This window comes from Zingiber officinale, chromosome 2B, assembly GCF_018446385.1.
Source record: "Zingiber officinale cultivar Zhangliang chromosome 2B, Zo_v1.1, whole genome shotgun sequence".
Classification (NCBI taxonomy): domain Eukaryota; kingdom Viridiplantae; phylum Streptophyta; class Magnoliopsida; order Zingiberales; family Zingiberaceae; genus Zingiber; species Zingiber officinale.
In genome coordinates this window covers 132,377,159-132,388,741 of record NC_055989.1, presented here as the reverse complement: position 1 = coordinate 132,388,741, position 11,583 = coordinate 132,377,159, and the positions used below count along the sequence as shown (strand labels likewise).

The 11,583-nt window shown below is 39.9% G+C and overlaps 1 protein-coding gene and 1 pseudogene across 1 annotated transcript; both read left to right on the top strand.

The window, feature by feature from the left end:
• Positions 1-478: 478 nt before the first annotated feature.
• On the top strand, positions 479-2,161 carry LOC122048729 (alpha carbonic anhydrase 7-like). The gene is made up of 7 exons (XM_042610261.1): positions 479-575; positions 647-864; positions 955-1,061; positions 1,131-1,233; positions 1,399-1,566; positions 1,938-1,991; positions 2,069-2,161. The coding sequence occupies exons 1-7, from the start codon at positions 479-481 to the stop codon at positions 2,159-2,161; spliced, it is 840 nt and encodes a 279-aa protein (XP_042466195.1).
• Positions 2,162-3,908: 1,747 nt separating this feature from the next.
• LOC122048728 lies at positions 3,909-10,504 on the top strand (annotated as a pseudogene).
• The last annotated feature ends 1,079 nt before the right edge of the window (positions 10,505-11,583 follow it).

The following is an 11,583-nucleotide window of genomic DNA, read 5'->3' as shown; positions in this document are numbered from 1 at the left end:
CAACCTCTGTCCGACTCAACTTCCGGACGGGCCGGGATCAACCACCAATGACTAAGCCTTGGCTATCTATGTTATTTGACTGAAACAGTAAGCAACCACATTAATTACAATATCTTCCCGTAATAGCATTCGTAATTATAGGAAATAATTAATTAAAATTTAATGTATAAAAAAAAAGGACAAAAAAAAAGGAATAAATGTGCATGTAATGGTTGTCTTTCCCAGCGCAAGAACAACGTCCAGCAGTTTTATATGTAAGTAAATATTCTTACTGCACTCGCTGTGCAAGCAAGAAATCTACGCATCCCATAAAAAAAATATATAGAAATAAATCATGTGCAAAAAGAAAGATAGTAATCTCGGATCCCTTGCTTAGCTTGCTACTTTTTTTGATTCACTTTCTCTCTTCATTCCCGCTGATCTCTACATATATTTATGCGTCTTCTTCTTCGTTCTTGTGCAAAAAAATCGGTCATCAATGGCGGATCACAACATCAGACTCACGACCCTCTCTGCTTTCCTTGTCCTGTTCGTCCTCCTCCTGCAATCTCACATCGCAATCTCTCAACCAGTCGGTACGTGAGCAAACTTCACGGCTTAAAAATTTGAACTTGATGTGGATTTATGATCAAAAGCTTGATTGCAGCTGACAACATGGAGTTCGGCTACCAGAAAGGGAGTGAGTTGGGGCCGGAGAACTGGGGGCGCGTCCACAAGGAGTGGGCGGCCTGCGGTCAAGGCCGGATGCAGTCGCCTGTGGACCTCTCTGACGATCGCGTCGAGGTTCTGCCCCTCCTGGGCTTCCTCCGCAGTTCCTACCGCCCTGTCACTACCGTGCTCAAAAACCGCGGCCACGACATCATGGTCAGTGATCCATGAAAAAAAAAAAATCGATTTTGGCCACGCCAAAAAGAGAAAGATGCGATTTTGATCCTGAATTTTTCAATCTGGCAGCTCCGGTTCGAAGGCAACGTTGGAGGTGTGCAGATCGACGGAATCGACTACGCTCTGAAGCAGCTGCACTGGCACTTGCCGACGGAGCACACCATCAACGGACGCAGGTGCGTCGATCCCCCTCCCTTCATCTCCAAACTCTTCGAATTCAACAAATCTGAGCAATCTTTTCGCAGGTTCGATATGGAGCTCCACATGGTTCATCAGAGCGCCGACAACCGCAATGCCGTCGTCGGCATTCTCTACACCCTCGGCCCCAGTGAACCCTTCCTTGCCAAGGTCCTTCATTCACATATATACGGTTTGGTTACGATGGGCGCTGAGTGCATGAAGGGCGTCTGGAATTGATCCGGGCACCCGACTGCACTCAGCAGCCTAACACCCAGGGATAACTGAAAAACTATTAAAATATCTCTTAAATTTTAAGTAAATTTCTTGATGCAGATGGAGAAATACATCGATATGGTCAAAGACAGATATGAAGTAGAGGAAGCGGTGGGCATGGTGGATCCAAGCGAGATAGAGATAGGGAGCAATCAGTACTACAGATACACGGGCTCTTTAACCACACCCCCTTGCACTGAAGGTGTAGTTTGGACCATTATCAATGAGGTTAGTAAAAAAAAAAGTAAAAAATTGATGAATATTACTCAGATTTTCTATTTAAAATTAAAAATTTTTAAGTAGTAAAATTAATTTATTAAATTTAAATATCTATTTTTCACTATAAAATATATCAATTTCTATATAATTTATAATATCAATATTTTTTTTTCTTTCTTATGTAATATCTATTTTTTTTATTTAATTTATTCCTTTTATTTTTTTCTCTCTTCTAAATTAAATAATATTTTAATATTTAAAAAATAAAATTTTATATTTAGAGAACTGACGTATATCCTATTAGATTTTAATCTCTATCTATTTTAATTTTATATTTAAGGCTCTGAGTTTAATTAGTAAGGGTGGTTGTGATTTTGCAGGTTAGAACAGTATCAAGCGAACAATTAAGACTTCTGAGCGAAGCTGTTCGCGATGTAAGTAATACTAAGTAATACTTTTTTTTAATCATTATTTGATAAAGTAATTAAGGATTATTAAATATCCCTTGCAGGACGCGTCGATGAATGCAAGGCCAGTGCAGGAGATCAACGATAGGCGAATAGGTTTATTTCGTCCCGCAGAAACAATAAAATTGATGATTTGATGGGTGTATTTTTATTTTTGTTTTTTTTTCTTGTTTTTATTCGATGAATAAATAAGAATAAGTGGTGGAATTAATTCTCTATAGGTCGAAAATGAGAAGGAATACAATTGAAGTGAGACCACGTGAATTGGAGTCAGGTGGTGGTGGAACCGTTCGTTTGAATACGATCCGACCCGCCTAAATGTTTGGCCGGGTACGGGTCGGCCTGGATTAAAGCATTGGCATTTGAAAAAAATAAAAAAAATCTTTTCATTTTTTAAAAGGTTAATTATCTTTTAAAATTAATCACGTCGATCGATGCAGAGAGTAAAATTCTAAAAAAAAACAAAAAAAATTGGAAAAAATATCAAATTAACCCTTTATTCGGTTTATTCGGATGAGATGATTGAAAATTTATTAATGGAAGGAAGAGAAAGAGAAATATTTAGGTTACGTTTCATTTACGTATTTTTTTATTTTTATTTTATAAAAAAATACATATTTTTTAAAAAAATAGAAGATGACAATATAACATACATGTATTTATATTCTTCAGAAAATATGCTTCGATAGGTGAAGGGAGAGGAACTAAATTGAGAGGGCGTTTGTTTCTTTTCTAGGAATAGAAATCAGAATAAAAATAATTATATTGTGAAATGAGAATGAGTATGAGTATAAATATCACTCTTAAAAGTAATGTTTGGTTAGATGCATATTTTCTATCGGAATAGATCAAAATTTCATTTTTTACCTTTAAAGCAAAATAAGAGAAAAAAATTAGATGTGAGAGAAAGATGAATGTGAGAGAAAAATATGATGGAATGATGAGAGAGAAAGTATGATGAGAGAGAAAGTATGATACGAGAGAAAGTGTAATGAGAAAGAATGAAGAGAGAGAAAATGTGATAAGAGAAAATGAGAAAAGAGAGTGTGATAAGAGAGAGCATGATGAGAGAAGATGAGAGAAAAAATATGATGGGAGAGGATGAATGAGAGAGAAAATGTAATGAGAAAAAATGAGGAGAGAGTGTGTGATGAGAGAAATTGAGGATAGAGAAAGTATGATGAAAGAGAAATTATGATGAGAGAGAAAGTGTGATGAGAAAAAAAGAAAATAGTGAGTGTGATGGGAGAGATTGAGAAGAGAGAAAGTGTGTTGAGGAAAAAAAAAGGAGGGAGTGTGGCAAAAGGTGGAACCACCACCCTAGCGGCCCCCTGGCCCTGGCCCCACAAGATTCCAGAGGGAGTAAATCACGGTTAATGCTGGGCAGGATAGGTGACTGAGGGTCGAAGGAAAAAAAAAAACGAAAGTGTGATGAGAAAAAAAGAGACAAGAGAGTGTGATGGGAGAGATTGAAGAGAGAGAAAGTATGATGAGAAAAAAGAAGGAAGAGAGTGCAATGGAAAAGTTTAAGGAGAGAGAAAGTATGATGAGAGAGAAAGTATTTTTGGAATATGGATCTTATGAAGAGTTTTTTTATTCACGGTCAATGTTGGAGTTTTTTTATTCAAAGGTTGAAAGTGATTCTCTTAAATGCAAAAAGAAGATGGATCTTATGAAGACAAAATTGTATAAGCTTTTTGACCAGTATTCTGATACTAACTAGACAAGTTCTTCACAACCACAATCTTCTACCACACATACACTTTCGCAAAGTGTTGTAGTTAAATGAAAGAACAAAAGAATCTTTGATGTAAGTACTCTAATATTTTTTTCTTGTATTCTCTATATTTTTTGTCACTACTATTCCAATTAATATAGGAAATGATGACATATGAGAGCCAAACAATTACAAGTGTTGGAAAATCTCAATTGGATCTTCATTTGGAGGAGTCAAAACTTGAATTTGTATATTATCAAGATTTGGATATTTTGGTGCATTGGAAGAATCAAAAGCATCGGTATCCAACTCTTGCACTAATGACATGTGATGTTTTAGCTATTCCTATAACTACTGTCGCATCATAATTAGCTTTTTCCATTGGTGCTCGTGTGCTTATCAAGTATAGAAGTTGCACCCTTTATGAAAAAGTGCAAGCTCTTATTTGCATTCGCAATGGGCTACATGGTTATGCTATTGGTAATTTTATTTATTTTAGTTATGTTCTTGACTTAGTTGATATATTAGTTTATTATTATTTTATATTTTTTTTAATGAAGACAATACAAGTATCAAAATATCATTATCTATGCAAGAATCAAATACTCTAGAAGAGGATATCGATGAAGAAAAAGGAGATAAAGGAGAAGATTTTGATCGGGATGATGTTATTGATGAAATTTAAAAAATATTATATTATTTGTTTAAGTTCCTTCATTCAGAGAGTATTAGAGATATTGAACTTTCCATTTCAATTTTATTTTATGTTTTTAACTACTACGTAGTGACTAGTGTCATAGCGTGTTTGGTACTTCGGTTATTGCTATGTAATCTCTTAGGTCATAACTTTTAATTTTATGTGTTAGTATTATGGTGTGTTTGGTACTTTGGTTATTGCTATGTAATCTCTTAAATCTTAACTTTTAATTATTATGTGTTATAGTCTAAGTCTTGTAGTCATTGAAGAGTGAAGAATATGGGTTATGAATATGGAGTCTTCTTTGGAAATTTGGAATTTGGAAACATGTGATTTGGTGTTTTTCATGTTGATCGATTTTTTTTCATCTTTATCTTGATCGGTGGTTAGTACTTAGTATCAATCTAGTCCTTTTTGTAATTCAATTTTCTAAATAAACTAAAAATAGAATGAAACTTCAATAAGAAGTAAAATTAGCAAAGTTACTAACAATGTGTGGTGGGTGCTCACTACTTAGACCACATACCAAAGAGTTACCAGGTTAGGAGATTGCACTAAGTTCAAGGGACATATGAATATCCCTTAATGCTGCTGTGTTGCAAGCGAACTTCGACCGTGATGGACCTGCTCCCAGAGTCCAAGGGGTCCCTTACAACCAGCAGATTGCTGACTGCTGTGAGGAAGGAGTGGCTGCATCCTATGGCCAGGATCTTGCCGTCGCAATCAAACTCAGTAAGCTTATCTGTTAGGAGTGATCATTTTTCATTGATCGGTTGTTTTTTATTTTTTTTATAGGCCCGTAGGTTGATCCGCCTAACCCATAACTCGCCTTGAGTTAGGTCGGATTGGAGATTTTATAGTCCGTCGGGATGGTGGGTCGGCTCGCCCCGCCAGATGTTGGGTTTTTGGTGAGTTGACCCATCCTACCGTGGGTTGGCCCGTTTGACAACTCTATTAGTAAGCTCATCCCAGGGATTTAAGTTTGGTTAGGTACAAGTCAGCTACAATGACACCTATCTCAGCTCCTGATCCTAACCCCAATCCGGCCTCAGTCACCGACAGTACTCTCCAGGTCTCAGTCTCATATTATGCAGCATCTACCTATTTCGGGCCCAGTTGTCGACACCCCTTGAGTCTCAGTCTTAGATCCCAGCACTATCTACCTAGCTTGGCCCAATCAATGATACCCTCCAGGTCTCAGTCTCAGATGGATCAACCTAGTCACCGGCATCCGCTAATTCTTAGTCTCAAATGGCTTAACCCAGTCACTAACATCTTCTAGGTCTCAATGTCAGATCCCAACACCACCTATGTTTTGGCCTTAGTAGTCGACATCTACTCCGGGTTAGTCTAAGATCCTAGCACCACCTATGCGTCGGCCTTAGTCGTTGACTTCATTTACTTTAATTTCAAGGCCACTCAACACCAACCTCAATGCCTTATTCTCTCATTCTTAGATCAGGCACACACTCTACGTGGCCTATGGCATGTGAGTAGGGAGGTCATGCAACCATCCCATTATTGAGAATTATTTCTCTGCAAATACTCCAGAACAGTGTTCCTAGATGAATGGAGAAGCGATTATAGGGTTATCAGATTTGGTCTTCTAGATGCTTCTCTCCAAACACGTGACGCTTAGTAAATAACAAGTCAACTAATGGTTGTCGGATTTGATCCATTTGGTTGGCTCATAAAAGGAAGATGGAGGAGCATGCTTGGCAATAGCTAACATGAAAAATGCTCTTTTAACAGTTATATAAACACTTATGAAGGTAATGGAAAGGTATCCAAACTTTTCTATGACCCCACTGGGTTATTTTCTCCTTCTCCATCTTCTTTCTTTTTCTTGCGTATCATCTCAAGTAAATTCTAACTTGAGTGTTGAAGTGCTTATCAGGATCTCTCCGACACTAGTGTAACCCTCTGTTGAAGTGCGTTTCAAGACTTCTTCATCATTTGCACCAACAAGCATTGGTGAATGTGTGAGTTAAATCATTCGTTGATCGGTGACCATGACTTGACTATCCACGTTATTTGATCGAAACAGCAACCGTCCACATTAATTATAATATCTTTCCATAAGATAATTTATAATTATAGCATTGTGTGTGATAGTTTGTTTGGAGGCTTAGAAGGGAAATGATTAATTAAAATTGAATATATTATAAAGAAAATAAAAAAGGAGAGAAAAAAAAAACGAATAAATGTGCATGTTGTCTTTCCTAGTGCAAGAACAACTCATCCAGCAGTTTTATATGTAAGTATATATTCTTACCCTCGCTGTGCAATCAAGAAATCTCACTGGGCGAGTGTATTCTCTTTTTACCATCAAAAAATCTAATGCATCCCATAAAAAAATATATAAAAAGAAATCATGTGTGATAAAGTGATGAAGATGACCCCTAAAATGGATTAAAGCAATAAAGACGGGCTGATATGAAGGTCAAAGTCAGATGGTCAGAATCACAGGATCAGGTGGATTACAAGACCGTAGAGTGCAGATTAGGCAAAGTTAGCTGAGTGGACCAGCAAAGTCGGCCGGACGTGAAAGGCCGACTGGGCCATCGGAACAGGTCGGACGTAAAAGGTCGACCGAACCATTTGGACGACAACCCTTCACAACCTGCAGTTGAGTTTATGAGCCGAACGCTAAGTTACCCGGACCACCTTCTTGGCCAATCAGACCTCATATCCGATCAAATGCAATACTTCTCTCCGACAACAGTAAGGTCGAGTGAAGAACCAACGATAGCTCCATACAATATGGTCGAACTGACGACGTCTTGGTCGAGCGGAATTCGATTGGCCTATAGCGGGACGCACATATATTTCTTGTCGTGCTCTTTTGGAAGTTTGTGCCGCCAACAGCAGAGAATGTCTAGCAAGCAAATAGTACTTTAGAAGCTTTTAGTTTGTCATGTCAGAGATTTGCGTGTTCACTTAAGAAAATGTGTCAAGGACATTTTTTGACCTATCTTTTATTATAACGTTTTGGAAAACGTACATATATTTTAAGATACGTGCACAGACATTTCAATGATAATATAAAAGGAGAGATCTATTTACAAGCGAAGATATGCGATACTTGTTATTCTACACGCTCTAGGCCACTGTTCATTTCTACTATTTTTCTCCACAGAGCCGAGGATTGACTTGAGCGTCGGAGGACCAACGTCGGAAACCCTTTTCTGACTTGACACTAACGCTCCTGATTTTATAAGATAGTGAGGAGTCTTCATCCAGTCAACCGTAAAACCACGTTTCAAGTCTACCACTTCTTCATTCTCGGACATGATCAATGTGCAAAAAGAAAGATAGTAATCTCCCTGCTTGCTACTTTTTTTGTTCACTAGCTCTCTTCATTCCCGCTGATCTGTACATATGTATGCGTCTTCTTCTTTTTCATTCAGGAGCTAAAATATCAGTCATCAATGGCGGATCACAACATCAGACTCACGAGCCTCTCTGCTTTCCTTGTCCTGTTCGTCCTCCTCCTGCAATCTCACATCGCAAGCTCTCAAGAAGTCGTTACGTGAGCAAGCTTAATTCACGCTTAAAAAATTTGAACTTGATGTGGATTTATAATCAAAACCTTGATTGCAGATGACAAGATGGAGTTCAGCTATCAGAAAGGGAGAGAGGTGGGGCCAGAGCACTGGGGGTGGACGGCCTGCTGCAAAGGCCGAATGCAGTCGCCGGTGGACCTCTCCCATGAGCGCGTCCAGGTTTTGCCCCTCCTGGGCCTCCTCCGCCGTTCCTACCGCCCCGTCATTGCGTGCTACAAAATGGCGACCACGACATCTTGGTGAGTGATCCGATGAAAAAAAATCGACTTTGGTTACGCCAAAAAGAGAATGATACGATTTTGATCCTGAATCTTCAATCTGGCAACTCATGTTCGAAGGCAGCGCTGGAAGTGTGCGGATCGACGGGAGCAAGTACGTTTAATTGTGAAGTAGCTGCATTGGAACTCGCCGTCGGAGCACACCCTCAACGGGCGCAGGTGCATCGCCATTCTCTACACCCTCGGCCGCGGTGAACCCTTCCTCGCCAAGGTCCTTCATCTTATGTTGGGCACCCACCGTGTGGGCCCAGTATGGACACTTGAGTTCATGCAGGGCTGCCGTAAGTGATTCGGGCACCTGACTGCACTCAGGCGTCCATGCTAGGTGCCCACGGTGTTGGTGCAACATCCCTCAGGTCAAGGTTGACCTGGTTGACCAAGCTGAGTCTTGGTTTGAGTTTAGATGTTTGACAATAAGAATTTGATTGAGGAAGAGTCAAGTAGGTCAAGGTTGACCGGATGCTTGACTGGGAAGTCCTAACTGGGATGTTAGGTAGAATGGAAGTCCTGGTGAGTGAAGCCAGGCAGAAGGAAAGTCCTAGTGAGTGAAGCTAGGCAGATGGAAAACCCTAGTGAGTGAAGCTAGGTGAAAGTCCTGGTGAGTGAAGCCAGGTGAAAGACCTAGTGAGTGAAGCTAGGCAGATAGAAAACCCTAGTGAGTGAAGCTAGGTGAAAGTCCTGGTGAGTGAAGCCAGGCAAGGAAAAATCCAGATGGATCAAGGATGATCGGACATCTGGTGGTGGGAAGTCCAAGTAGGTCAAAGGATTGACTGGATACTTGGCACGAGGAAATACAGATAGGTCAAAGGGATTGACCAGACATCTGATGGAAGTCCAAGTAGGTCAAGGGAGTGACCAGATACTTGGCATGAATAGAAAAGTCCAAGTGGGTCAAAGGGATTGACCAGACACTTGGTGGGAAGTCCTAGCAGGTCAAAGGAGTGACCAGATGCTAGGCATGATGTACCAACAGGTCAAGGTTGACCGGATGTTGGTTTGAGAGGCTTGGAACTTGGTTTTGGGCAAAAACCAAGTGTTGAATCGATCAGTGGATCGATCCAGGATCTGGATCGATCAGTGGATCGATCCAGGCCTTTTTCTAGCGAACAGAGAGCCTCTGGATCGATCCGTGGATCGATCCAGATGTCCCAATCGATCAGTGAATCGATCGGGACGATGCTGCTTCGCGCGATAAGCGTTGGATCGATCCGTGGATCGATCCAGGCATTTTTCCCAGAGCACAGAGGCGCTCTGGATCTATCCGTGGATCGATCCAAAGCCTCCCCGATCGATTGGGAACATTCGAATCGATCGGGATTTGACCGTTAGCGTCGATTTAAGCCGCAGGCGTTCATTTCCTTCGGCACCTCTTCTCTGATTCACTCCAGATCTCTCGCCAACTCCTCCACAGCGCTCTCAAAGATCAGATCGCCAGTTCTTGAAGGATCTTGGAAGCTTTCCAAGTCAAGAGGCGGATCAAAGGCCAGAAGAGAAGCTAGGGTTAGGGTTTTCTGTACTCATTGTAAGCTTTGCGCTTGTATTTTGTTTCCCTTTCCTTTCTTCTTGTACTGAGAGTCTTGTAGGGTTTCTCCACCCTCGGTAGTTACCGAAAAGGAGTGTTTTCATAGTGGAGGGTGCGTGCGTGGTGTGGATCCTTGGACTAGTCACCTCTTGTGAGGTGGATACCAAGTAAACCAACTGTGTTAGCGTTGTGTGATTGTTTCTTTGTATTTCCGCTGCACATCTCTGAAGAAACAAGCACCGCCGAGCACCGAGAGAACGCGACGAGCTATTCACCCCCCCCCTCTAGCTACTTTTGGTCCTAACACACGGTGCTCAGAATAACACCTCGGGCGTATATAACTGAAATACTATTAAAATATCTCTCAAAATTTAAATAAATTTCTTGATGCAGATGGAGAGATATATCTATATGACCAAAGACAAATATGAAGCAGAGGAAGAGGTGGGCCTGGTGGATTCAAGGGATATAAAGAGAGGGAGAAGACAGTACAATAGATACATGGGCTCTTTAACCACACCAGCTTGCACTACTTAAAGGTGTAGTTTGCACCATCATTAATAAGGTTAGTCGAAAATCATTGGTTTTATCATAGATAAGTTATAAGGTTTGGATCAGAGTTTAGTCTTTATGGATGTATTGAGGTTAATTAGTAAGGATGGTTGTGGTTTTGCAGGTTAGAACAGTGTCAAAGGAATAAGTAGGGATGTAAACGAATCGAGCCGAACCAAACCGAACCGAACAATATTAGGCTCGAGCTCAACTCGTTTAAGTTATATTCGGGCTCGAACTTGAATCGAACTTTTATTACAAGGCTCGAGCTCGGCTCGCTTTGGAATTATCAAATTCGTAAACAGTTCGAGCTCAGCTCGTTATTAGCTCGATTATCATAGTTAACGAGCCTAATTCGTTAAGCAAGCTCGGGCTCATTCTAGAACTCATTTTTTGGCTCATTTTAAAGCTTGTTTGAAAACTCATTTTTTTGGCTCGATTTAAGGCTCGTTTTAAGGTTTGTTTTTTTTTACTCGTGAGCCGACAAACGAACATGTTCGTGAGTTCACGAGCCGAATATTCTTAAGCTCGAGCTCGGTTCAATAAAACCGTCGAGCTTGAAATCAGGCTCAAATTCGAGCTCGGCTTGATAAGATAAACGAACGAACTCGAACGAATTTTTTATCGAACCAAACTCTAAATAACACGCGAATCATTTGATTCATTTACATCGCTAGGAACAAGTACGACGACTGAGAGAAACTGTTAACGATGTAAGTAATAAGTTTTTAATCATTATTTGATAAAGTAATTAAGAATTATTAAATTCACTTGTAGGACACGTCGATGAATGCAATGCCAATATAGGAGATCGACAATAGGGGAATCGGTTTGTTTCATCCACGGCGAAAAGGAAATTGATGATTTGATGGGTGTATTTTTCTTTGTATTTTTTTTAAATTTGTATTCGATGAATAAATGAGAAGTGATCGAATTAATCCTTCATATATCGTGAAAATGAGAAGAAATACAATTGAATTGAGCAAGTGATGATTTATTATTATTATTATTTTTTTGACGAATAGGTAAATAGATTACCAAAAAAATACCGTGCAGGCAAAAAGTACAAATGATCCCAAATACTTTATTTCCAGACAACTGCCGAATCAGTTGTGGAAATTCGATTATCGTATAGGGTTGGTGTACGCCTAGGTACATCAATCTACATCACAGTAAAATTCATCACAAATCCAACTCAATCGTATATCCGTCAAAGTCGTGTATCTC